Raw genomic sequence first — 27,668 nt, 5'->3', positions numbered from 1 at the left:
TCATTTTAAATCACTTACTCTTTATATTCCTATTTTAATCCTTATAAGAGCTTTGAGAAGCCATTCCTTCATATTTTTGCATCATTTTTGCAGCTGCTGCCTTCATGCTTCTAAACAAATCTGCACAGTATTCTCATCATCTTGCATTAGCATTAGGCAATTGCCATGGTGGCTTTTCACAGTTAAAGTTGTTGGTTCACATTTGGCTGAAATATAAGTTTGCTAAATGAGTATTGATATGTTTACATCTCATCTTGGACTTGGATCTATGCCATTTTTCTCAGAAGACATATAAGCATCCAACCACCAAACCTCAGATTTGGATTCCACGGGCAAATCCTAAATTAGCACTGTTCCTAGGGAAAGATTTGTCCTACCCTTTGGCAACAGAAGTAAGTCACCTGTTAATAAGTCTTTCACTGTAAAATATTAACTCAGTCTTCCTCCCCCCTTTCTGTACGTAACAAATTTCAGGTTTTTATTGAATCTGATAGTATATAAAGTGTCAGTCTCTGCTTGTTACCATTCTGCTGTAAGAAAAGACTGTTCCTGTACCATCTTTGGTAGCCAATGTGAACAGCCTATTCTGACCTTAAATTTTTGTCATCTGAAGACCAAGAGTAAAACTGCTGAGTATCTAAAGAACAGCATTCTGTGTTCACTGGATGGGATGGTACATTAGCATTCGGAAGTTTGGGGGCTTTTTAATAATGTCAAGATTATATAAAGGCTTTTCTGTGGAGAGTTTTCTCCTGTTCACTGTTTACTTAGTGGATTTTCTATAAATTCCTACTTACCACAGTCCATCAGTACGCTTTGCTAATTTACCTCTTGAGAGGTGACTTTAATTGAAATTCACATTTATATACTCTTATAGAGCAGTGACTTCTATCTTTTAAAAGCTATCTGAAAGCTGTGACTCCAGTACTTTGGGTTGTTTTGGGTTTTTTTTACTCTCAAATCAAAACATGAACTGTGTAAATTCTTACATTTTAGGTTGTCTGTGTAGGTGGTAGTTTTGCTATGTGCTGGAAATTTTAGCATAACATACAATCCACTGAACACAAAATAACTAAGCCCAGAGTACTTTATTACTGGGAGAAGGGAAATGCTGTTTGAGGCTTTACAGTTAACATTACAGTTTTAACAGTTATGCATCATTAATAGTTAGTAACATTATTTTTATCTTCATTTGCATGCATCAAGACAATAGTACAAGCAAGGCTATCATTATACTGCAACATTAGCAGGTCGTTGTACGACAAAAGAGCTCAAATTTAAAATGGCTTCGGAGAGCGTGTTGCATAGAAGTATGCAGCTGATCTCCAGCTCTTAGAAAAAAATGCGCTTTCATGAACTGAAAGAAACAATTAGACATTTCAAGAGTTGCCTTTATTGCTGTTTTTCAGCTGTTCTGCCAGCAGTTGGTACAGGAACAGAATAATGCGCGCTCTTTCCAGCTCAGTGTTGTTCAAGTATTAGCACACAAATAAATAATACCTCCAATACAGAAGCTTCAAATTATTCTTACTCTAATAAAAAGCACACTGAAATTTTAGTATCTCCCACTTCCCAATATGCAGACATAAAAGAGCAAACTTTCCCCTTAAATCACATCAAAAAAACCTTTATTATTCTAGTGTATCACCCAAAATTAAATAATACATTTAGAATTACATTATATTTCTGGTCAGTATTTTCCAGTCCATGCTCATATTACAGAATATATTACTGTGATTAATGTAGAGCTTTTTGCATTCACCAAGTTATAAATATGTCATTTTCTAGGTCTACTATATAATGCTAGTATCTATACATCAAAGATGACAAGTATTGCACAAATTATTAAGCTTAGGCACAGGGCCATTTGGTGACAATTCCTTGATAAATAATTTGGTCTTCTTGTGGTTAGTATTTCTCACATAGTTCATGAACTAAACGAGGTAAAAGAACAGCTTTTTAGAAACAAAGTGCTTTAAAAAGCCAGAACTACTTTTACTGCATGTTCCAAAGATTAACTGAGGCACACTTTGCCCAGTTTCAAGGAGCTTCCAGTGGTATCTGTAATCCAATCAAGAGAGACTACAGTAGTAGACTATCATATAGAAAGCTATATATTCTAAATGCTTTATGCTTATTTGTAATACTTTTAAGTACACAGATTATCAAACACAAACTTACTAGTATATCTTGCTAAATTATTTTCTGTAGCTGAATTTACGATGTGTGTGAAATGAGACATTATGAGTATAATAATCAGATTATGTCTATTTAAATGTTTGCAGCATCTTTTACATTATGTTAAAATGATTCTGTGTTCTTGATGAATGTTTGAGTTACACTTATAATTCTAGATGCTTTCGTACAGCATCTGTTGATTCAGGTATATTAAACTCTATTTTATTTATTTGTAAACTAGAAAACATTCTTTTTTAAATTAGAGTGCTAACCACAAAGCTTAATCATACTATGTAGTATTCATGTTGGAAAATTAAAACCTTTGGAATTACTCAAATTGCCAGGAACAAATAGAAAAAACATTTTTTTGATTAGAATCCATAGTACATGTTCATTTGTAAAAACCATCCATGCAAGGAATTTAATCTTCATATAACTGGTTTTAATGTTCTCAGTGCAGATTGTAAAAGCTAGGTTTGTTTGTGCCAATTGGACTGATTTTAACTATGCCCAACACTTCCTAACACCATAGATATTTGCCAAATAGAAAAAAATAAAAGTACTACACTACACTTGATCTTAACCAAAAAGCCAAGAAGAGATAACACACTTTTCTAAGGATTTTGAAATACTAATATGTAATATTTCAAAACACTTTAACTGTTTTAGCATCTACTATTGTACTGTTATAACGAAGTTGCATTTGATTGTTTCTCTTACAACCACATAATTTCTTTGGAATAATATCTTTTATAGTATTTTTAAAAGAGTATTCCATGCTTGCAATTCTTTTTTTAACTTTTTTTTTTGGTGTCCAGTTGGGTGTTCATGAACATCGCCATTCAACTATAAAACATTCACAAAGCACACCTTTGAGTGTTCTACCATACTACAGGCAGAATTATTTTGCATTTTTCCATTTTTACAGTTGTAATTCAAACGGGACTTTGGAAAATCCAGCAAGGGTGTTGGAAGTAGATTAGAGTGGCCTATGCAGAATTATCTTTGGTTGTGGTTTGGAATGCATGGTAGCACCAGTTATGTTTGTCAAAGCTAAAATCAGGCTGGATACCCTGACTTTTTCCTTAATGTGAAATATGGATTGGATATTTAAGATCTAAAAAGCTTTTTGATGTTTAGATGCTATACACAGCCTATAGGCTTTCCCTTTCAGGTTTTACATTTTCTTAAATTGTGCATGTCTACTGGTCTTCCCTAAATACTTTGTAATTCTCTGCTTTTACTCCCATTCCCGTACCTTAATATTATGAATTCTGGAGAAAAAAAAAAAAACCAAAACATCTCACTTCAGCTTAATCCTTGCACATAAAATTGCTCTATGTTTATAGTCCATGTCTGGGTCAGTTAGAAAGCAGAACTTGTGTGTCCTAACTTCAGCTGTTTCCAGTGCAGGTCTGGATTTGTGTTAGTCACCCTCAGACTTATTAGAGCAAAAAATAGGTACCTCTTAAATATTGCTGTGAGCCCCATAGTGCCCTAAACATGTGAAATTTTTATCCCATACTGGGAGTACACTATCCATGCTGTCACTCAGGCTTCCCCTACAGCCAACAGAAAAAAACCAGGAACTTCTGGGAAATGGCTTGTATGATCCATTAGACATGTACTGCTTCCTAAAAGTGCTCACTTTCTTCTGCTGACAGCAAAGGAGCCTCTGATAACTATCTCAGGTGTGGGTAATTGCACCAGAGGCACATTATTTGACATATGCACAAGGTCTGGAAGTATCAGGGGTGCTCCTGATTCCACCAGGACAGATAAGCAGGGAGTTCTGTACATGATAATCTCTGCTTGTTGTTGTAGCTCATCTTTCAGACTTCAACACAAGAATGTGCTATAAATAAGCTGTTACTGCTCAAAAAATAGTCTGCCAAGTCACTGTCTTTCCTCCTGCCAAACATCATTGTCCAGCATGAAAAAAAATGTGAGTAGAAGTTATGGTTATTTGTGAGCAATCTAGACTGAAATGCCAAGACGTGGTGTGGATGGAACCAGGCAAGAAAGGTAAAGAACTAAACCAGATAGCCCAGTGTGCCTTTTAGATTGATTCTGGAGGACATTGAACCACCGATAACTAAAAACTAAAACTTACCACTTCTAAATCCTCCATTAACTAATTTACAGGAAAGTCAATGATATTGCTTAAAATTTTATCATGGTTGAACCATACCTGGCCGTTAATTGGCTATTTTTCTGATATTAAGGGTCACAATTTTTGTTCTGGACAGTTCTCCTATCCCACAAACGGCAACTTCCTTTATTACTTTTATAGTTGTCTTGGTAATGTGGCAGTGAAATAAAACACACTTTGGTTAAGGCTTCTACTTTCTATCAGAGCCAGTTTTCCTAAGACGTTGGTGGTATAGCTTTTGAAATTGGCTCCAGGCTTGGCTCTGAGCACAGGAGAGAAGTGATTTTACTGTCTGTTTCTGGATGTGGTTCATTATTGCACAGGTTTCCACCATCCGCTCTCTGATCCAGCTGGATAACGGTTACCTTGGAATGGCAGGTGGGCTCTCCATCAGTGGAGGAAGGAGGTTGGCAGTGGAAAAGCTGACGAAAGCATTTGTAAAACTAAAACAACAAAAAACCAAACAATTCTAGACATAGCTGCTTGGCAGATTACAATTCAGAGCATCTCTATAACATCTTCAAGGCAAGGAAACTTGGTTTATTAAGCTTGTACTTTTTCTCCAATTAGGGATTAAATATTTTTTCACCATGAATATGTGTTTCTGGCTGCTTAAGACTAAAGTTCACTCAAATTTGTGAACTTCAGAATTGATATGCTTAGCTTTTCTAAGACTATAGATTCTGTAGAGTGTAAAGCTGTAGAACAATTATAAAATATTTTCAGAACCTTTAATTTATGATAAAAGAAAATTTAATCACAGAAGTAATTGGTTTTCAGTTACTTCACACATCAGGCAGGGAAAAGTCATTTTGATAATCTAATGATACACAGCAGGGAGAACATGGGGTTCTTTTCATTTGCAAGCCATTGAAATCTTTGCATTCCCAAACTGTAAATTAAACTTCAGAAAATGGCTTTGCTTAATTAACAAACCAAAATAATTTTTTATGTTAATTCATTTCACTTCTGAGATCTACCCAAAACACCTTTGATGATGCCAAAGCTGTTGTGCAGGAAAAAAAACCCCAAGCAACACTTGTATCAGTTCTCATCTGTAAGTGCCAAGTGAGCAGAGTTACTCAGCTACCTCCTCTGAGAGCTGACAGTCCTACTCAACAGATAGGGATACCAGTAGTGCTACAAGTGCCTCAATACATTTTCTACATAAATTTATTTTTTAAGTGAAATCTTTAAAAAAATAAATGGCGTCGAAAACTTCCTTCATGTCACTTTCCTTTTGCATGACTTTGTGAAGAAGAAAAGGCTTCCAGGAGCTGTGATTGATGTGAAAGTATTGTAGTTAAGGCAATGTTGTTGATCATTATCTGGTATTAGTCCATCTGAAAGTATGCAGCTGCAATAGCAATATTTCTCTTGTTTCAAGGCTATAAAGACCACAATTGCCAGTGCTGATGATAGTGTGCCATTGGCACATGGCAGAAAAAAATGGGTCGGCGTTTTGTAGATTACTCCTTGCTGAGCAGGAGGTGGTCAGGGGCTTTTCCTTATGACAACACTGCTCTAGGAGTTCATCTTTGGTATCTCTCCATGAGACTCTTCACAGAATTGTCTGAAGTTGTGGGCTTCTGTGCCACTACTACATGGATGATGTTTCTTTATGTGCCCTTCTGCGTGTATTTGGCCAGGTCTTCCTCCTTAGAGAGAAGTAAGTGGATGGGAAAAGTGGAATTGGTTCAATTTCAGACTAAGAAAGACTAACATTGCAATAAGGTGGAGATGTTTCAAGGATTCCTGTGGGGGTTGTTTTGTGGACAGTCCACAGAGTAAGTGGGGGGAGGTGGGAAAGAGCAGTCTTCTCAATCAGGAGGCTGATGGTGATACGCAAGCCCTTTATAGGCTTGTCACTGTTTCTTTATGACTGTTGTCCTACCCTGTTGACTCTACAGAGACCGCAATCTTTATGTATCAGGGACAAGTGAAAGCTGCTCTAATAGAAGGAATGACTGCTTCACTTAATGATTTTACAGAATACTTAAGGTGTGCACAGCAAAGAAAAGCAGGAAAGAAAAAATAGGTTGGATGATTGCAGGGAGATTTCTGCGAGAAAAGTGAAAGCTAGTGGTTCACTTTTGTTTCACTCCTTGTTGCAGGTATCCTCATCATGATGTCCATGTGTAATGAAGTGCACGTGTACGAATACATCCCTTCAGTGCGACAGACTGACCTGTGTCACTACCATGAACTCTACTACGATGCAGCTTGTACCTTAGGGGCCTACCATCCACTGCTCTATGAGAAGCTGCTGGTGCAGAGGATGAACAAAGGTTTGCAGGATGATCTGTACCGCAAGGGGAAAGTCATTTTGCCAGGTTTCAAAGCTGTCAAGTGCCCCAAACAAAATAATTTCCCACACTTGTAGAAGTAGGTCTTTCAGAAACAATGTGCAATAAGGTACTACTGTCGTACTATATACAAGAAGAGAATACTTGAAAAACTATCTTAGACCAATCTAGTCTTGAGTCTATAAATTGTAATTAAGTAGCAGGCATGAGAAATACTTCTTTTCTGAGCCTGAGTATTTATTATGGCTTTGCAAATAGTTAACAGAAAAAAAAGCAAAGGCTTAGCTCATGAAGGTGCAAAGGACGTACTTAGGCAGAAATATAATGTATTGTTGTTGCTGTGACTGTCAGAATTTGTCTGTGGTCTCATGCCACATATGCTAGACTGTAATTTTTTAAAATGAATTTATTTAATTTCAAACCTGGCATTGTGAAACAGCCTCTATTGTTCATGTATGTAGAGAGCGACCAGTTGAACAATGCAGCATTTCCTGTGGCTTCATGGGATTTTCACACTCTCCCAGAATGAAGTAATTGCTACTCCAAGCTGTGCAGTCATTCACTAGAGTAAACTTTAATGCCTGTTCCTAGGCAGGCTCAGTTCCAGGCCTCCAGCTGAACGGGGGCTTAGGGTGGCCCTGAAGTACATGTGGTGGGGGGTGGCTGTACACAGCTAAACCAGTTAAACTACTTGGATGTATTTTTGATGCCAGTCTCCCATTCTCACACTGACTGAAGAGGGAAGAGAGAAATGTCTCATTTCTTTAGAGAAAAAAGAATACATTTGTAACCTGATTAGGAAGAAAAACTTTCCCTGACTCTCAGGAAGGTGTGAGATGGAAATGCTGCCTTCCCCCAAGTCTGCACAGATACAAAAGATCCAGAGAAGGCCAAGGGAGGCTGTGGAGCATTCACCCATCACACTGAAAGCAAGCATAGAGGGGACTCACTTCTTGTCAAGTCAACAAAGATAGCATTCAGGAACACAGACATTATTTGTTAGGTATTTCATTGGTATCTGAATCAAAGTCACTTGTTCACAAGTTCTTGCTGTTCAGATAGGAGGAGTTTTCTGACAACAGGAGATGATATCAGCATTTTTTACTTAATGTTTGAAATACTATAACCCAGAAAAGCTGTCATGCCTGCAAAAAACCTGACTACGGATTGCATTTGGAGATAATTTGATATTTTCATTCATAACACACAAGGGCAATATTCTTTAAGGTACTTGTAAAAGTCTACCTAATTGCTAATATATTTAAAACATTATTTTCCATATTTTCCAAGACTTCAGATTTTCCAGGTGGTGGGAGGTTAATGGTTTGGAGTGGGTTTTTCCAGTTTTTTTGTTTTGTTTTGTTTTGTTTTTTTCCCACCTGACTGCCTTTTCTTTTAGACTAAGTTCAGCAGGAATATGTGTACACAAAAGCACAGCTATATCCTACTCATGTCCATCCAGTAAAAAAGCAGACAGATCAAAGAGGGATTGAAAAGAATAGCTGACTGGTTGTGGTGGGAAGTATTTTTTGTGTTTTGACTTAAGGAAAAAGCCTTTTGCCAGAAAGGCAAAAAAAAAAAAAAAAAAGCAAACAATAGTAATGACTATTTCATCTTCAATTGTAATGTAAGTATTGTCACAAAATCCTTTTTCTCTCACTCAGCTCTTTGGGAAGCATTATTGGAAGGATCTTTTGGAAGGATTATTTTCCTTCCTCAAAATGAAGAATACGTGTCTCACATAGGACTTAGCCTTCTTTTTGGGCTTTATGATGATCTTAAGATTCTTCTTGTTGACAGGAATTATTTGTGGATGATCTAATAACTGTACTTCTGTGTTGTATGGATAGTTATGTCCATAAGGCATTTTGGTACATATCAAAATTAATAGGTTTTACTCATACTATCCTTGGACTCTGGATATAGTCCATACCAATTTCTTTTTAATGTTATGTCTGGTGGCAACTTTTATTCTTGCAGTTAATAACATTGTTATTTAAATGCATGGAGAATAGATAGCCTACATAGAACTAATCTATTTTTCCGTATGCTTGGTACCCTGTTTGCTAAACATAAGCAGTCTGAACAGTGCAAAATGTCTCTCTCTGCTGTACCCTGGGTTAGCTACAACATAAATATAAAGGAAGAGAGTTTAGCTTTCTAAGACTAGTGAATATGCTACTTTTCAATAAGCAGGAAATTCTAGAGTTCCAAAAAGAAAAAGAAAAAAATCACTTTGACTGGCCTGCAACCACTAACTTTTAACTTTGATTTTCACAGAAGAAGAATACTAACGGCATTGCTCAACCACCTACAGCAGGATTATGTAGTATTATTTATTCCCTCAATAATTTGTCAGAATAATCAACATAGCTATTGATTATACAGAGCAAGGCAAATTATAAAGTTTCATGTAACAAGTGCTAAGCATACCTACTTAGTACATCATTTATATACCAATGTAGAACCAGGTCCGAGATGTTATAAAATGAACTGTATAGTTTTCGTTCACTGGACTGCACATTCAAGCCCTTGCAGCCAAAATTTTTTCTTTGCCATATCCTTACTTTTATGGCAATCAGTCCTCCTTCCACAAGTGCAAATGTGGGTGCTGTAGCACCATCACCTCAGAAGATGCTGCAGAGCTGTGCTGCAAATGCTTGCTCACAGACGAGGAAGACCAACCTGTGATGCCACCTTTAAAAAATGAGCCTGGCACGGCTTTCTAACACTGGTTTCCACTGTGATGTCTTACTGGTCTGCCTGTTCAAACACCTTGTGGTTGCTTAAAGAGCGTTTTCTCTCCTACCTTGTCTTGTCCTCCTTCAGTTTTTGGCGCAAGTGTGTTTGCTAGTTGAGGGCTCCCCTCCACTTGCTGTAAGGGAGGAAGGGGCAGAAATAGAGGGGAAACATAAAGGACCTGCAGAGATGTTCCTCTCACCACTTCTTACTCTCTGTGGCATTGGCATTGCTGGCTTTTATAAGAGCCCTTCAAGTGTTTTTACATTAATGGGCATTTCCCCATGCCTTGTGAAGGCAGAGAAATGTTTGCAAAGAACTATATTCAGTAAATTTAAAACAGTCAATATGTAATAACACTGAACCACGCATCTTCTAAAAATAATGGGTGAGAGTGCTGGTTTTAGATCTGTTTGTTAAATACAGCAATGTGAAAGGAAGTGCATTTTCTCACCCAGATCATGGGGCTTTTTGGGGAAAAGAAACAGGCATGGCTTCGTAGCTCTCCCATGTGGCTGTCACACACGGAGTGGGACAGCACCTAGAGAAGAGAGGTTTGTATAAACCTGGTGCATTGTGAGGTGCATCATCAGCCAAGCAATTGGCTCTGCTATTGGGCCCCTGAGCCTCCTTCGCACTTGTAGGCTTTAAATTTATGGAGTTCTACTGACAAGTAGGAACAAGTTGCCTTCAAACACTATCGAGCCTCATTTCTGTGCCCTGGTGCTGTGGACAACAGTTAAAGTTAACTGAAACAAACCAGAAACACAGCAGCAGCTTAAGGAAATGCGCTGAGTTTATGCTGAATTCAATTATGCTCTTCTTTCCCCACTGTGAATTCTGTAACTTTTCTGACTTGTGGTGCTCTATCATTTTATGCATTCAGTTTTTGATGGTTAAATCAAGGTATTCTTTTGTTTAATCAAGAAAAAAACAAGAAATATTTTGCCTCATTTGGAGCCAAAATCTTTTTGCTAGAAAAATAATAATTACTTGTTCCATTCTCTATAGTTCTAAAGGTTACCTCAGCATAAACTCCTAGCTCACTCCTTCCTTGGATTAAACTACTACACCTTTTTTTACTTTGTTGTGCAGTTTTATGCTGTAAAAACTCTGGTAAATTCAGTGAAATTACCTTGATGTACCTTTGGAGAGAGAGAGGGGTGGTATAAACTCTCTAACGTGCAATCTCACTGTACAAATTTAATGTAAGCATTGCCTGTCTTTGGTCAAGACACTTTCTTTGGTGAAGATACCCAAATTCTGAACTTGTTGCTGTAGATCTCTTGCCAAAATCAGGAAAACCAAAAGAGTTGTTGGGTTTTTTTTAATGAAGACAAGTGTGTACACTCACTGGTTGCACAGACTGAACACAGTCATTTTAGAGACTGATTGAATTAAACAGGAGTTCAAAACACATGTGGAGCAAAACATAGTGGGGCTTTTAATTTCTTTTTTCTTCAGAAGTTTTTAAGGATGGAAAATGCCATTTGGACAGTGACACAAATGTACCGTGAAAGGAGTATTAAATACATTGACTGCAACAATAAATGGTTACTCTTTTTCCCTTCACGCTTTCTCAAGTTGATGCATATTTAAATGAAATTCTGCTTTGAAGTTGGTAATTCAGAAGCCTGCTGTTAAAATGATTTGAATCTTTCCTAGCATCTATCCTCTCACACACAAGGAGGATACCTGATTTAACTGTTTGAAATTTAAAGTATCCCATATCTGGGCATACCTGAACCACTTAATGAATTTTGACACTGCAGATGTCTTCTCTCTGGCTTAGCAATCAGATTCAAAATTTTGTTCTTGAAATAAGAGTTGTGTGTAAAAGCCTTACTTTTTTTCATATCATCTCATCACTCTTAAAATACGTAGTCATTGAACAATTCAAATATAGACTGTGTACTTTTTTAATAGCTTTGAGAATTATTTTGTATGATGATTTTTTTAAATGAATGTGTACTCTAATAACAAAGCTTAAGATTTTACAGGAGTCACATTTTTAAGCAGTGTTTGTATACATTTTAACACTTTTTATATTTTCTATTATGATTTTGTATATTTTTATGTATACACAGTGTACAGATTTTTTCCTGTAAATAAAACATTTGTTTTCATTTGTTTAGGAGTGCTGGTCTTTTCATATTGCCATAAATGAATCTCACTGAGCTGCAGGTGGAACAAAAGAGGGGAAGGTGCCTGTCAGTTCTGCCCACAATTTCATTGAAATCTCAAATGGAAATGGACAGCTAATCTGACAAGGAGGTATCACAGTAAACTACAGAAAAGAGGCAAATATTATAAAGCCAGTTTTATTCTAAAGCGAAGATGTGTACCCGAGCAGGTGCGCTAGGATTCCCTGGGAGAATATATTCACCACACTGCTCAGTGAATTTCTGAGCAGTAAATTTCTTGTCATTGCCAAGCCCTCTATGGAGTTCATGCTCTGATGAGTTGGTGGTGTACTTTAAATCCTGGTAGATTTCATCTAAATGGCTGTGCCACCCATTTAAGGAATCCAGTGTCATGTTTAACGGAAAAGAACAGACTTTTTAATAAATTATTAATTAAAATGAAAAACAACTTACCAAAGGGAAAATGTAACTTGTCATTCAGTCTGTGATGACGTACTGTGTAACTCAATCACTACAAGCCTGCTTGCATCCATTAAAAGTTGGATTGCCATTGTGTCCACTCCTGGCAGTAATCATGCAGCTTATCCTGTGTATTGCACCACCTCCTGAACAGGCAGTGTTGAGGGGCTAGTTACTGTCATGATGCACAAGTAACACCTCTCAGAAAACTCACATCAGTGAGATACACTAGAGGATAAACTGAATGCTGGGATCTACAAATTAAACAACTAATTGATACGTTCGAAATCCGGCAACTTTGCTTTTTCTATTTAAAAAACGAACAAGAAAATTGTATTGTGTCTATTAAATGTCCAGTCAGCTTCACTCTCAGTGACATCAGAGAGGATGTTCTTATCTCACTGCATTCAAACTCTACCTCAGTAAGAGGTGGAAATCCATGAACTATATTGTGTGGGGCACAGAGGACATCTTGCTGTACACACTATTCTTCAGCAGGGACAGCTATCGGAGGTGTGACATTACCTTTCTGATAGTATCTCAGAGAGCCTTGGAGGCAACTCATTTTCAGGTTTATTCCCAAAATTTCACTGCCTTTGTTTCAACAACATGCCTTTTTTGGAGGTACCTTTTATCATTTTTAGCCAGCTGTGTTTCACTTGAGTAGTTCTTAGGGGCATAATTCTCTTGAGAGGTCAAACTTCATACAGGCATTTTGGTCTGTTTATCTGCATTATTAGCTTGCCTGTTGTGATCTGGCTGAAAGACTCATATCTCAGGATGATTAATTCAACTTGCTATCTTGACTGCAGCATGAACTTGTTGAAGCAATTCTCCTCCTCTCCTCCACTCTGGTGAGACCCCACCTAGAGTACTGCATCCAGATCTGGGACCTCCAGCATGAGAAGGATGTGGACCTGTTGAAGCAAATCCAGAGGAGGCCCACAAAGAGGTCAGAGGGCTTGGGCACTCTTCTATGAGGAAAGGCTGAGAGAGTTAGAATCTTCAGCCTGGAGAAGAGAAGGCTCTGGGGAGACCTTATTGTGGCCTTTCAGTATTTAAAGTGGACTTACAGGAAAGATGGGACAGGCTTTTTGGTAGGGCCTGTAGCAATAGGACAAGGAGTAATGGTTTTATTCTAAAATAGTGTACATTTTGACTAGATATAAGGAATAAATTTTTTATGATGAGCATGGTGGAACACTGGAACAGGTTGCCCAGAGAGGTGGTAGGTGCCTCATCCCTGGAAATATTCAAGGTCAGATTGGATGGGACCTTGAACAATTTGGCCGAGTTGAAGAAGGTCCTGATCATTGCAGGAGGATAGGACTAGATGAGCTTTAAAAGTGACCCTCCAAGCCAACTATTCTGTGATACTATGACAAGAACAGCTAGACAAGCAAGGGAAGAGCCAGCCTTTTACTATAATCACATCCACCACCTTCCGCAGGTAACTGCACCGGCAGCAGCAATTAAACAGTATCTTACTGTGGGACTGCATCAATTACTGTGAACAGAGCACTAACACTTGTGGTTTGTTTGGACTTCTGTTCTAGCTTTCCTGGTATCTTATTCTTACCAGTGTGACAAATTTGATTGCTTCATCAGAACAGCATAGTTTTACCTGCTGCACCCCAAAACTTGCCAATGTCTACTCCATATACATATCCTTCCTTGTTTTTTTAGATTCTACTTTTTTACACCAGTAAGTTACTCCAGAGAATGCACTTCAAAGAAATGGCAATACTGTTGTGGAAGTTAAGTATAGTCTGACTGTGGAACTTCATGCCTTGATAACCAAGGCAAGTAAGAATTGTGTGCCCTGTTATTTCTTTTTCCTAAAAATAAGCTAAGTAAATGCTTATTTAGTTTGATGAAAATATTAACTGATTATATTAAACTGACTGGGAAGTAACTCTAATGCAGTAATATAGTGGGGGTTTTTTACTCTAGAGACAGAATAGCCACCAGAAAACTGGCAGCACAAGTAGGTTGTGACAAATCACAGGGGAAATCATTGCTGGTGTGATTGCTGGATCCTTAAAAATTATAAAAGTAAAGAATGAGATCAAGTGGAAGAAAGGGGGAGAGACAAGGAATTATGAAAAACACCAGGAAAATAGAAAGAAACGGCTAGGTGTACTGTAACAGATGAGCAGGACTGTTCCTTTTTCCTAATATTCACTTCCTTGGGTTTGGCATTTTTTCTTATGTTTTTTTCTGCACATCTGGAGAGAAACCCAAGTCATCTGTTGGTGCTCATACTGCTATTGTCAGGTTTAGTGTGCTGGGATGTGATCTTAAAATGACTTCTGCTGGAGTTCAGCTTCTTTGCAAACAAATGAATCCCACAAATTTAACTGAGAAAAGACTGACCGGGTTACAATGCTACACTCCAAACAACCTCCTCCATGTGCTTATAGTCATCTGTATGATAACTGAAATAGGAAAACAAATTTCCTCTGGTGACCTGTTTCTGCATATAGACAAATACAAATCAAATACTGTCTTGATTCCAAGATGCTGACAGGTAGGGGATAATTACTGCAACATCAACTCCTTATATGCTTGTGAGAAGATTCCAGAAACCCTGAGGGGTTACAGAGGGCAGGCAATTGGCATCACAGGTGCTTTGATTTTATGGAAGCAGCCAGAGGGGAAAATTACTGCCAGTGCTGACTCCAGGCTGTGTCAGTTGCTGTTAATTACCTTGCTCCCAGACAGTTGTCTGACTGCAACTGAGCTGCCTGATTAAAATATTTTGCTGCTCCACCTTCTAAAAGGTAGGTTTCTTCCACCCCCAGTCCTGGAGCACTGGTGGATATGTTGTACTGGCTGCATCCTGCACTACTGCTACCATGTGCAGCAGGTATGTCTCCTGTGCAGGTAAGGCCCTCGGGATGGGGGGTGGGAGTGTTGCTAATGGAAGAGGTTTGGGTGATTCTGGATTGTTTTGATTTGTATAAATCTAGAAGGCTTTGTGTTATCTTTTAAACATCACTTAGTGATAGTAGTTCTAGGAAACCATATGAATGTGCCTCAAGAAGTTTGGGTTCATGACTTGGGAGTTGTCTGCTGTTTTGTAAACTAGGCGGCATTCTCGATCTAAAGTATCTACACTTTGGACAAAGACAAGGACAGCATGAAAAGTTTTGGGCAAGTTAAGGCAAGAAATATGCAATATATGTCTTGGGCAAGCTAAAAGTGCCAGAGCTCTACCCCTAGGCCCAGCCCTACTGCCCATGAGGCACATGAGCCAGGAGGTTTAGATAAATGCTGTATCCTGAGTATGGAGAAGACGGATGACCAGAAAGGAAAAGTGGGGAAGGTTCTGTTCTGGACCTGTTTCTGAGACTGCTTTTTCAGTAAAGGGGATAGGAGTCTTAGCTGATGCTTCCAACTGGACCAAGCAACATTACTTTTCTCCCTTAGCAATATTCCTCTTTGGAAGTATTGGGTTATTTTTCAGTTGTTTCCAGTGCTTGTTTTCATTTATACAAATGAAATTATAAGCTATCTGATGGATCTAATTTAGACTTCACAAATGCACAGGGCAGAATGTAGCTGTCAGGACATTAGGCATTTTTAATGAGCGGTTGTAGCATCCCAAGAAGTAGAGATGAGAAGAAAACATGTAAGCTGTTACCAAAATAATATTAACAGAGTTGTTCCATGGTAGAAAAGCAAGGAAAGCAGAAACAACAGAGCATATACCATGTCTGAGAAATATTGCCTTATTTTTGTGGTTGTAGCATGCTATTCAGATAATTGTTTTAAAATACTCCTTTTAGATTAAGTCCCTGTGGATCATGTGATCTCACACAAAGCTAACAAAGTGAGAAATCAAAGCTGAGGGGATCATATAGTGGGGATAGTTATTTTGTCAGAGGAAACAGGGAGGAACTTTCCTTTGCCCATGCTTCAATGGAATCAGTATGGTTTTTGAACTTCAAAGGGATTGATTATGCACAGGAAAGCAGATATTAACAATGCTACTGTGTCTTCAGTACACATTGGTTTACACATGGTTGTTGTCAATGCGTTTATCACTGCAGGAAAAACAGACCAGTTGTCATATTTATCTCACACATGCTCCTCCTTGGCCTTACACAGAGCTAATAAACCACATACAGTATACAATAGGAGTAGCATGTGAAGTTAATTCCTCCTGCCTAACAGAAACTTCAGAAGAGTTTCCTAAAGCAACATTTGGAAAAAGAACAGGCAAAGAACTTCAGTGAATAGCAACAAAATGAATCCTGCTTCTGTTTCTTATTCTTATTTCATAAGTTAGAATTGTTTAGGGTTTTGCAGTGTGATTGATGGACCCTGACTAACAGAGGCAGCAGCAAATTTACTGGTCCCTACAGTAACATTCTACTTCATGAGGAGAAATGAAGGGTCTATTACCACAGTAATACGGGATGAGTGATTCCAGATCATTTTAAAATAACTCCTGCTTTGCTGGAAGTTCAAAGCATAACAATGAGAAGTATTTTAACACTTGAAAAATTTATGTATTTAGTTGCAGTCAATATGCTGTTCTGCTGACCCAGTTTTTTCTTGTATTTTTGGTTCTTCCACCATGGAGTCTAGATCAGCCCAAATGGATTAAAATAAAGACTCCAGCTGACTGTGATCGGTTTATGCTGGTATATTCCTGCCCCAATCTTGCTATGAATATAGTACATTATTAAATATTTGTAGAAATGTGATCTTATTGTGTGGGGGGGGGGGAGGTTGGTTGGTTGGTTTGGGTTTTTTCTTGTGGTAGGTTATGAACTGCCTATATTTGGCTATGTATGTAACACGTGTTTAGGGAAAAGAGATCTTCCAGATGTTCCTTACAGAGTTCCATTAAGGCTGAGACCCAGAACACTGCACAAGGAAATCCAAAGTGTTATTTCCATGAGGTGATTTTTGTAGTAAAATACCACTGACTATCTTCCCTAGTGAATTTCTCAGGATCTTTTTGCTTGAGGGTTGGTCACGCTTGCATTCTGCTAACAGTCACACACACACACACACACACACACAGGAACTTCAGCAGCTCTTGGGCTTTTTACCTACTGATTCTTCCTTGGCACTAATTAATTCCACCTCTGGCTAAAACATAGGTTCTTACGAGCCTCCTCCTCCCCCAGATTTCCTTACCACCTGCCCTGTTGCTTCTGTTGTCCAAAATTATATTTCCATCAATTGCTATGAATGAGATACAGGAAGTTCTCTGAAATGGGAATGCTGGAAGAACCTTTTAAGCCAGAGAAGATTTCTACTGCTGGATGAGGGCACTTGTTACAGAGCTCACACTTTTTCAAGGAATGAGAGCTGCACTGTGTTAAGTGGTGGGTGTAAAGGATAAGAAATAAATCTTGCCTGGGTTTTACTTTTATCTTGGTTTGCAGGCAATTAGGTATTGATTTTACCCAAGGCAGAATTAGAAATTACCAAGAGGGGTTTGATTTGTGACTGTGTTTTAGTAGCAATCATTTGGTTTTATGTGTAAGAAATGCAGTAACAGAACCCATTGGGTTGAGAAATCAGAATTTCTGTTATGACAGAATTTTTAATTCTTCTAGAATTTCTTTCTTATATTGAACAAAACCAAAAGAAATTATCAAAAAATTCCAGACAAAACTCCAGACTGTCAAAATATCCAATTACAGGTAAATGTCTTTATGGAATTATAGTTCAGTTTCTGTTGGAGAGGATGAAAGTTTGGTAAGAAAGTTTCACAGATATGTAGGCTTGGCAGAAAGATCTCTGAATGTAGAAACTGAGGATGAGATAGAAATGAAAGCAAGTTTTGATATAGAATAAAAGATGTTTTGTTTAACCAGTGATCACTGAATAACTGAGAAGGCGAAGGTAGGAGATGAGTTGAGTTGGAAGGAGATTTTTATGATTAGGACAAAGGTATGTGACTACAAACAAAGACATGTTTTTCCCCAAGTAAGTAAGTCTCAAGAAGAGCATAAGTAAATAGAAAACGTTTTTACCAAAAAGAGAGATATCACAGGCAAATAAGACATATTGATGTGGCAGGTAGAAGAAAGGTCTGAGAATTTTCCATTGTAAGCTTAAATTATAACTTACTCTTGTGATTGGATAATAATGACTATAATATGGTGATGGTAGTAGCTATGATAGGCTATAGGCAAATGTAAAGGTATTGTGTATGGTGCTTATTGGTTGTTATGTATTAAGATACTCAGCAAAGAAAGTATATAATGCTTAGTAACTTGAACAGAAGGTGGCTTCAGGTATGCCTACAAGCTGGAGCTGGCAGCTCTGGATACCCACTCCCTGAAATGCTGTAACTTCGCCTGTGCAATAAACAGCTTTCAAGAGAGCTGCCTGAAGTCCAGACATCCTTCGTAGACACTTCTCCTGCAAGCTTCATTCTGACTGTTCCCCTATAAATTAGATCACTGGGCTGGGCTACGATTCACTGCATTTCCTCCCCCTTGCTGAGCCACTGCTGTCCCTGCACATGGGGGATGCAGTCTGGTAAGAGAGCCTGATCTGCTGGGTGAAGGACAGTGTTTTTCATTGAAGATACTTTTAACAGGAACCAAGGTGTAGAAACCTAAGCAAGGAGATCTGGGCTGAAATGTCCTTTTATTTTCCCTGCTGAAACTAAAATTGGCAATATTAACAGCTTCTCTAATATTGAAAAAGCCACATACTACACTGAGAAAAGTCTTTACTGGGAAATTGACTAACAAGTGAAAAAAGTGTTTGGTTTTTGAAGTTGGTGCTCGCTGGGAGAGAAGCGAAGAGTAGTGAAGGTGAAAAGTGATATGAATGTCTGGTTAACCTTTGCATCCTACTTGTAGTATATTCCTATTGGCCTAAAGCCAGCAAACACAGAAGTCCTGTAAAGCCCTGGGTGAGCTGTAAGGTCTTGGGCAAGTATTTTCCCTAAAGGGTTAGAACATTACTGTTGGGGTCCCTCCCCCGCCGTGTAGCCCTGGGAGAGGGGCCCTGAGGGCACAGACACGGGGTTTCCCTGCCCCTGCTCAGCCTCGTTCCCATTGGGTGGTTTGTGTTCCCTGCGCGGGCAGAAGGACCCTTGGTCCCGTGACTGGAACAGTTCCTCGGCAGAGCCCCGGCCATGCGGCTGGAGAAATAAACATCTCTGAAACAGCTATCAAGAATCTGTCTGTCCATATATATTTCCTTTCCACGGGACTCCTGGTTTGATATATGCGTGTTGCAGGATCCCCACTGCAACACATTACATCTGAAGCAGGGTCATCCATACTCAGTATACAATAGTTGTACCTATTGTAGTGGACGCCTGCATATATCTATACACCCATTTCTGAAAACCTGGTTCTAGTTTAGATAAAGGGATTTAAGGAGTCACTGTAGAGCTGATGTTCTTGTTTTCATTTCAGATTCTGAAGATAATAATAATAAAGAGTTAAACACTGCAAACAAGACAGAAATAAGAAATAACTCCTACTACACTGAGGTGTTGGTTCCCTACTAACATCCAGTGAATGCCTAAAAAGTTTCCCAAATGAAATACCCAGTTCCAAGCATGAGTACCAAAATTAGAATTTGAATAATTGTTTTGAACATGAAATTATGAAAAGAATTAAACTAGTTCACACTAGCAATGTGGGAATAGAAAGTTATCTACTTAGGGTGCCCCAGTATAAGGAAAAGACAACTACCAAAGAAGAAGGGCTTTTTGAGGAATAAAGATTTATAAACTGGCTACAAATAAATTGAGAGCAGTTATTATACTAAGCATCAGAGGAACAAAGCTCTGTAACAGCTTCTACTTCAAAAGATAATGAACCTCAAATTTATTTTCATTTGGACACAGTCAGATTTCTGAATTGCATTAAATGATACAGTTTAAAAGGAAAAGGGGATTAGTCTTTACAGGCCCAGTACAGTTTTATATTGTATTTTCCATACTATGGCAATGATTATTTATTTGAGTACAGCAGATTTTTTTCCCTGGAGGAAGAAGGACATCAGGATAAAATCGTAAAATAAAGTTTTACAGATTTGAATTAGAATTTTCAAGCAAGTCCATGAGGGTTTGAGCACTAACCATTAATCCTTAAATCTCTCCTGTGGTAAGACTAGGATGATGACAATCATATGCTTTACAAGAATACCAAGGATTAACCCAATTAAAAATATTTATTTAGTGGAGGTTGCATAAATGCTGAAAAATTTTCTCTGTCTAGGAAAACTCATTTTGGTTTTTTTCCATCCATCTAATCTGAAATGATTGTTGCTTCAATTTGTATTAAGATATATGACTGCAAAGATATGCCTGGTACACACAGTAAAACTGAGAAAAATCTCAAGTGACACAATATGGAGAAAAATGTCCTGCTCTGAATAAAATTTTAGTATTATGCCACTGCCACATGACAAAAGATTACTCAGTTATTGAACAGAAGAAGAAAATTAGAGGCTCTGTCACTGCCAGGGTTACACTTGCTTTTTCAATTCTTTTTCATCTGTTGAATTTGATTGTCCTCATAAAGAAACTAAATTCTTAGTTTATCTAGTATGTTGTATTGCATTGCATTACAGAATGTTGCATTCTGTTTTCTTCAGCTGACCTATGCTTGCATTCAGCTTTGAAATGGTAAGTTGTACCAAATACTTAACTGGAGTCCTACTTATAAAACTTGGACGTATTACAGAAAAACAGAAACATTAGAATTGAAATGGGGAATTCTGAGGCTAAATTAATGCTTGACCTTAACCAAACCAAGGCATAGGCTGAAATTGAGTCTGATCCCTGACCAGCCATTGCAGCTGAGACTATTGCAACAGAAGATCCTGTGACATCCATTCAGTGTGGCTTGGCAATGCCATTTTGAAGAGTAGCTCAAGTTTAGACTACCTGTGGATCACCTATACCTTTGTAGGACTTTAACTGTCCACACCAAACTTGGAAATCCATTCAGAAAAAAAAAAAAAAGCAAACAAACTGCCGAGTGCTTTCACCCAAGTTCTAGATCACACTGAAGTAATGGAAAGTGAGAAACAGCACAATTGCTAACATTTCTTCCTTTGTTCCCCCTGTATTTCTCTTAGGACTGGCTGAGCTCTTGATGATCCAGACTCTCCCTTGAGGACAGATGTACCTGTGAAGCCAGCAAAGAAACACCACTTTGGTTGAGCTTCCCATGATGTCTACTTGAAAGAGCAAACAGGCTACCAAGGGACCTTGCTTACAAAAATCCTAACACCTTTTTTTTAGCTGTGAACATACCACATTTCTTGCTCTACAGTAAGCTGTGAATACTGGAAACTTCCACCTGTCTATCAATCTACCCTGCAGGTTTAAAGTTACAGGTGGAAGTGTATGAAAAACAGCTGATTGTAAAGGAAGTTCTGATATTGCCAGCACAACTGTAGGCTGATCATGATAGGCAAAGGCAAACTATTTGACTGAACCTGTTTTCCCTGTACTGGAGAAAAAGTTGAGATCTGTAACCCTACAATTTCTTTGCATCCTTAAACAGTTTGTTGTTTTATTGCCTGTTGGGTAGTGACAATGATTCTAGAGGTCAAATTTTCCCCTACAGCTATTTCCTTGCTAGCTGTCAAACAGGCAGCAATGTAAATTTCCTGTCACTCAATCATTGCAGGTAATGCTGATTTATTTTCCTGTCTCCACGAGGATAAGTGTGACTGTGACCCCTTCTGTTGACCAGCATTGCCTACAAGGTTGTCAGGAAACAGCTGAGGCAATGCTCCCTCTTCTCTAAGCTAATCACAATGAAGATGCACTAGAGTAGACATGACCTTCTAAACTGAGATACAGCTATACTTTTGTTTTGAAATTTGGCTGGTCCAAATATAAAAATGCCTACCCGCATCATGCCTAGGAGCTTATTCTAAATTACAGTGATCGCTTAAACCTCTGAATAAATAAGTTAGTCCATCCAGGTTTAGAGAATAAGTGGAAGAAAAAAGAAATATATGACAAGATTACTTCCTGTATCATAGAATGTTATCATGGTTGGGTTGGAAGGCACCTTTAAAGACCATCTAGTTCCAACCACCCTGCCATGGGCAGAGATCTTTCACAGGATTGTGTTTCTCAAAGCCCTGTCCAACTTGGCCTTGAACAATTCAGGGTATCCACAGGATATCCACACTTCTGTGGACAACCTGTTCCAGTGTCTTATCATCCTCATTCTAAAAAAATATATATTTTTTTTTTTGTATCCAGTATAAATCTACCATTTTTCAGTTTAAAAGCATTGCCCCTTTTCCTGTCACTACAGGCCCTGGTGAACAGTCTTCATCTGTCTTCCTTATAAACCCCCTCCAAATATTGAAAGACCACAACATGATTTCCTCTGAGCCTTCTTTACTCCAGGCTGAGCAACACAAACTCCCTCAAGCCTTTCTCCAGGGGAGACGACTTCCAGCCCTCTGACCATTATCATGACCCTCTTCTGGACATGCTCCAACAGGTTCATGTCTTTCCTGTGCTGGGACCCCAAAGCTGGGTGCAGTACCCCAGGTGGAGTCTCAGCAGAGCAGTGCAGAGGGGCCCTGCTGGCCAAGCTGCTTTGGATGCAGCCCAGGATACAGTTGGCTTTCTGGGCTGCAGGCTCACATTGACAGGTCATGTCCAGCTTTGCACTCACCAGTACTGCCAAGTCCTTCTCAGTGGAGCTGCTCTCAGTCCATTTATTCCCCATTCTGTATGGATACTGGTGGTTGTCCTGACCCAGGTGCAGGATGTTGCACTTGATCCCATTGAACTTCATAGCATTTGCTCAGGCTCACTCCTCAAGCCTGTAAATGTCCCTCTGGATGGCATCCCTTCCCTCAAGCACATAAAGGGCACCACTAGGTTTGGTGTCATCTGAGGGTGCATGCAATCCCCCTATATCTTTGATGAGGATGCCAAACAATATTGGACCCTCCTTCTCTCCTTTTGCACTACTAGTCACTTCAAATTTGACTCCTCAGCTTCACTCTCTTTGAAGTCTCCTCTCTTCTCCTTTCAGAAATGCCTGTTTGCTTTTGCAGAGTGGATATAGACTAAGAAAGGATCCCCTTGTCTTTGCTACAAACCCTGCTCACTGCATTTCCCCCTTGGTTTCTGACTCATTTCCTTTGCCTTATGTGGTGGTCTCTTCCCACTTCTGTGAAGCCTCATGTTTCTCTGGTGCTATGAAAAGAGCAATATAAGAAGAGACAATAGCATATTAGATGCTGTTTAATACAAGATTTAGAGATATTGCTGCTCTTCACTTTCTGTGTCTTCCAGGAGGATCTTTTAACTGAGTGTCATTTCCCTTAGCGCATTCCCTAGCCATAAGCTGAAAATCATTAGATAGTTTAAAACACATGTGCTTATCCTATGTTTCTCTTAATTCCTCTGTATTAGTTTTCAACTTTATTCAGTATTTTGCTTGCATGAGAGGTGGTCTGGCTGCCTGCTTCCTAGTTTTTCCCTGGGTCTAGAAGAAGAAAGTTCTAAACCCTTCTGTGATGTTGAAGCCAGTCCAGGACAGGCAGAACATGTCAACAGAGACAGGATGTATCAAAGGATGTAGCCTGGGGCAGCATGAAGGCTGGCTAGGGCTGCTTGGGACCCTAGTTAGATGCCCAAGTTATTTACCTGAACTGATCTTTTTGTCATGGCCTGCGAGAGAAATTCCTAAAGTAATTTTAAACTTACTGTGTGAAATGCAATTATACCTTATGACAGCAGCAAAGGTGCCCTTGAGACCTTTCTTCTCTTTGCCCCTCTACTTTAAAAAGTCATAACACTACATGTTGGTGGAGAAATAAAGTCAAAACATTTCTGAGCTGTACTACACTGGAGTATTCTGCAGTAAGAGATCATTCTGACTTGACCTATTTTCAACTGAAGAGCTTGGGTGTGTCATTCTATTTGGACTATTAATTACTCAAAGACAGCTTAGCTACCAGTGAAGAGAGGAAAAAATCCAGATAATGAGTATTGAAATCTATGTGAATTTTAATGAAAAATTGCAACAAGATAAATCTTATGGTAAGCCCACAAACCTCTCAAAGGTTTGAACGAAGCAAACATGGTCTCTTTGCAGGACTTAATAGATGTGTCCCAATTTATGTATAAAATGTGGTTTGGCACAACTGTCCCCGAATTGCACAGTGTCTTTCTGGATCCGTAGTTTTGTGTTCTCATGCAGTTAAAATATATTAGCTTTCCAAATGTGAAAATGAGCAGCTTAAAAAATACAGGGTTAACTTATCCACGTATTCTTCCAGCTTTAAAAATGAGCCATTACCTTTTGTTGGAGATACTGAAAACTGTACAATACCCCATGAAAAATGACTGAAAATATAGCTGTTATAACAGCCAGTGGAGAAATGCTGTTTTTTTTTTTTTTTATCGCAATCATGTGTATCTCCCTTTCCCAAAGCTCATATGCATTTCTTCCTGTTCAGGGCAAAAGGTAAGATCAAGGACTGAACAGTGTTACTAGAAAACTGCGTATACAGAGAACAAATACATTATTATTAAGGACAGAAAGACTATTATTCATCTGGGAAGTTCCACAGAGGCCTCAGAAGAGGGGGCTGGCCCGAGCAACAAGCCACTCATTAGGTAAGAGGAGGGTGGAGGTGGCACAGTTTCCTGGGGACCATCACAGCCATAGCAGAGGTGCCTGGGACGTGTCTGATGGGCGATGTTGGGCCCAGGTCCCATTGAGGAACACTCTTTAAGTACATCACTATCATTATTATTCAAATCTCCTCAGATAAAAAAAAAGTCTTTGTACTTGGCTTAGTTTTTTCATTCTTTCTCCCTAATTTCTCCCTTACCCATCATGCCCCATTGCACAATAAATTAGGAAAGGTCACGGTAGTAATGACTTTCAAGTAAGTGTGTATATTCTTTTCAGCATCACTTCTCAATATCCTTGGGGAAAATGACAGGGTCACCTATTTTTTAGAAGTGCAATGATTTTAATACAAGAAGACAGACACTAGAAATCAAATCACTAATCAGGGACTTATATTCAAATTTAATGCATCCCTTGCCTCCCACTTTCCCTCCTCATTTTGCTCAGAGGCATTTTCTGACACCAGAAATAGCACATTACTGATCACATGGTTTAGGTGGACTTTTTCTCCAATTGTAACATGCAATAGAGTGTTAGATGCGCTAGCCTGAGTTTCAGTATTCCAGGGAGACTTAGGTACACTACCTGTGTGATTAAAATCTGAAAGAAATTAGTGTAAAGCTCATGAGCTGCAGTGGAGCAAGGCTATTTTGCATCAGCAAAGATTGTAACTTGTAATCTGATTCATAGTTTTCAAACAATTGGTTCTCTAGATCGATAAGGGATACAGGTTAAAACTTGAGTGAAATTTGGCTGTCAGTAGCAATGCAGCAAATTTCTATTTTCTCTGAGTGCCATCTTCAAATTATGTGAAATAACGATCTCACTGTGATCTCATCCATAACCACACCTTCTTGAACACTTACTATTCACATCTTGACTTCTACATCAATAAAAAATGAATTTCTGGTGTGTAAAACAAGGTTAACCTCTGAAGCTGCCACACCATTAGGTTATCCAGCTAATAATCCCTGGCTCTCAGTGCAGTATATCCTCATGTGCAGTTATACCAGCCAGACAGCTCTTCTATGCTGGGGTTCCTGTGCTGTTCTGTGGAACACACAAAAGCAGGATGCTCTCAGCGATCACCTCCTCAGCAGTAAACCCATGGCTACAGGGAAACTCCCTGTCTCCTGGGTGAATGCTTTATACTTGCTTGCATGTAACGTGAAAGAGCAGGTTTCTGTCAGCACTGCCATGGTGAAAGCTGTCATTAAAAATCTGTTTGGGGTGGCTGTATGGGTGGAAGTTTGCACAATGGGAACTTGATAGGGATGCGTGATGGGAATAAGAGACACTGAGAGAGGTAGGATAAGATGAAACGAAATCTGCACAACAACATTAAATATCTAATTATAAAGGACTGCTGTGTAAGCACACTGTGAAAGAGTAAGCACACTGACCTTGCCCAGCTTACTTGGATGTGTGCTGTCTTTTTGGGGCCTGACCTTTGGGGAAGCTGCCCCAGGCACACACAGTTATATTGCCAAGAGCCAAAAGAGCCTTCCATAAAGAGAGAACAGGGAAAATGGAGTCTTCTCTACTCTCTCCTCCAGCTTCACCCCACCATCATTTGGTCTCAAGCAGTTTAGTGCTTTACAGTTTTGTCAATGAAGCTTGATGTCTGCCTGGCATGTTATCAGCCCAGTAACAGTCCAGATTAAACAGTGCATCTCTCTCCTCCTGGAGCATAGCACAGGAAGAAGGCCAGCAGCACACCTCATGCCATCCCATCTGAGGGAGTTCCTGCAGCTGGAAAGAAATTCACTATTTTTCTCAATAATTTATCACCTCAGGTCAGTGCAGTAGGCAATGCCAAAGACAAAACTCTTCCTCTCTATTTCCAGGCTCATGAAAGTGACTCAGGGACTGCTTGAGAGTTAATTTAAAGATGTGCTCTCCAGGATGAGTTTTAAAGCTGACTCAGAGGCTGATGGTTCCACAATACTCCACACAGATTTATGATAGCTGGAAGCGAACACCACAGCTGCATTCAACCAATGCCAATTTACAGTCTTCAGGGCATTTCCCAGAGCAAAAAGACTTGTGCATAGAGAGTTAAAAATTATGCCGTATGTTCTGTGTATTTATAAGGTGCAGGAGTAAATACTGTGGTACCTCACATCTGTAAAGAGAGGACTGTGAAAAATGAAGGCAGATAATTTCTGTATTGGGAGGCACCAGCCTTCCATGGCAATTCTCAGCTAAGCATGAAGACCAGGAAAGCCGAGTGCTGGGAAGATTAAAAACTTCTTTTCCTGAGGTGTTAAATTTACAAGAAAGTGTGAGAACAACTACAGAGGTGCCAAGAATACCAGTGACGCATTGAATGGGGGTGTTACTATTGTTCCTGTTCTGAAAGGAGGAACAGACAAAGGGATGGGTTTCATCTTTTTGAGTGAAGCACATTTCTCAGTGTCAGTTAAAACCAATTCTTTTCACTGCTAATACACAGTGCCACAGCAGAGGAGAGCTGCAGGTTAATGCTGCACATTAGCTATCATTTCGGTTTCATTAGTAAAGAGTATCTATCTCCAGTCTGACCAAGATCCTCCTCTTCAGGGTGGTTCATCACATCTCCATGTGTAAAGACAATGCCAAATGTATCTGCTATCAATATTATATAACCTGCTCCAGTGATCACAGCACAATCAGACTACCTCTCAGTCAAGGACCTCAGTCAAAGTGCTCAGAGAATAAAGAAGCAAGACAGACGCTGCTGTTGAGAATTTTTCATAAGAATCATAAAAGGTAAGGGGGAAAAGTTACTGGTTTTCTTCGGCATTAACACTTTTCAAATGGCATGTTCTATTTGTTTCAATGTCAGCTCAAAGTAGACCTTGGAAACGAAGCCCCAGTCTTGGGGAAGGCAGTAGAACTTTTTCCTTCTGATTTCAGGGAGGTTTTACAGCTTGCTGGGGATTTTTTCCTCAAACTCCAAGAGTGGGCTCTTTTTTTGTTTAAGAATTTTAGGTTAGATGAAGCAGGCCAAGAACGACCTCAGGCTGTGGCAAAACTTGAATATAATGCTGTTACCTTTAACTCTTCCCTTGTCTCAGCTCCATAA

General features: G+C 39.1%; 2 protein-coding genes across 5 annotated transcripts in view; one reads left to right on the top strand and one right to left on the bottom strand.

The window, feature by feature from the left end:
• The window catches only part of ST6GAL2 (ST6 beta-galactoside alpha-2,6-sialyltransferase 2), a 175,445-nt gene extending 166,679 nt beyond the window's left edge, over positions 1-8,766 (top strand). For all 3 annotated transcript variants that reach the window (XM_048326734.1, XM_048326743.1, XM_048326723.1), the window contains one exon: positions 6,445-8,766. In XM_048326734.1, the coding sequence (XP_048182691.1) occupies positions 6,445-6,713 (269 nt within the window). In that variant the 3' untranslated portion in view covers positions 6,714-8,766. The remainder of the gene's footprint in view (positions 1-6,444) is intronic.
• Positions 1,070-27,668, bottom strand: part of LOC125337263 (opsin-3-like) — an 88,046-nt gene continuing 61,447 nt past the window's right edge. Inside the window, exon 5 of one of the 2 annotated variants that reach the window (XM_048326754.1) lies at positions 1,070-4,773. In XM_048326754.1, coding sequence (XP_048182711.1) covers positions 4,546-4,773 — 228 coding nt within the window. In that variant the 3' untranslated portion in view covers positions 1,070-4,545. Of the gene's footprint in view, positions 5,989-27,668 lie in introns of both variants that reach the window. The other variant, XM_048326764.1, reaches the window with a different exon arrangement.

This window comes from Corvus hawaiiensis, chromosome 2 (assembly GCF_020740725.1).
Source record: "Corvus hawaiiensis isolate bCorHaw1 chromosome 2, bCorHaw1.pri.cur, whole genome shotgun sequence".
Taxonomy (NCBI): Eukaryota; Metazoa; Chordata; class Aves; order Passeriformes; family Corvidae; genus Corvus; species Corvus hawaiiensis.
Note: the sequence above shows the minus strand (reverse complement) of the source record. Positions and strands in the feature narration are given on the sequence as shown.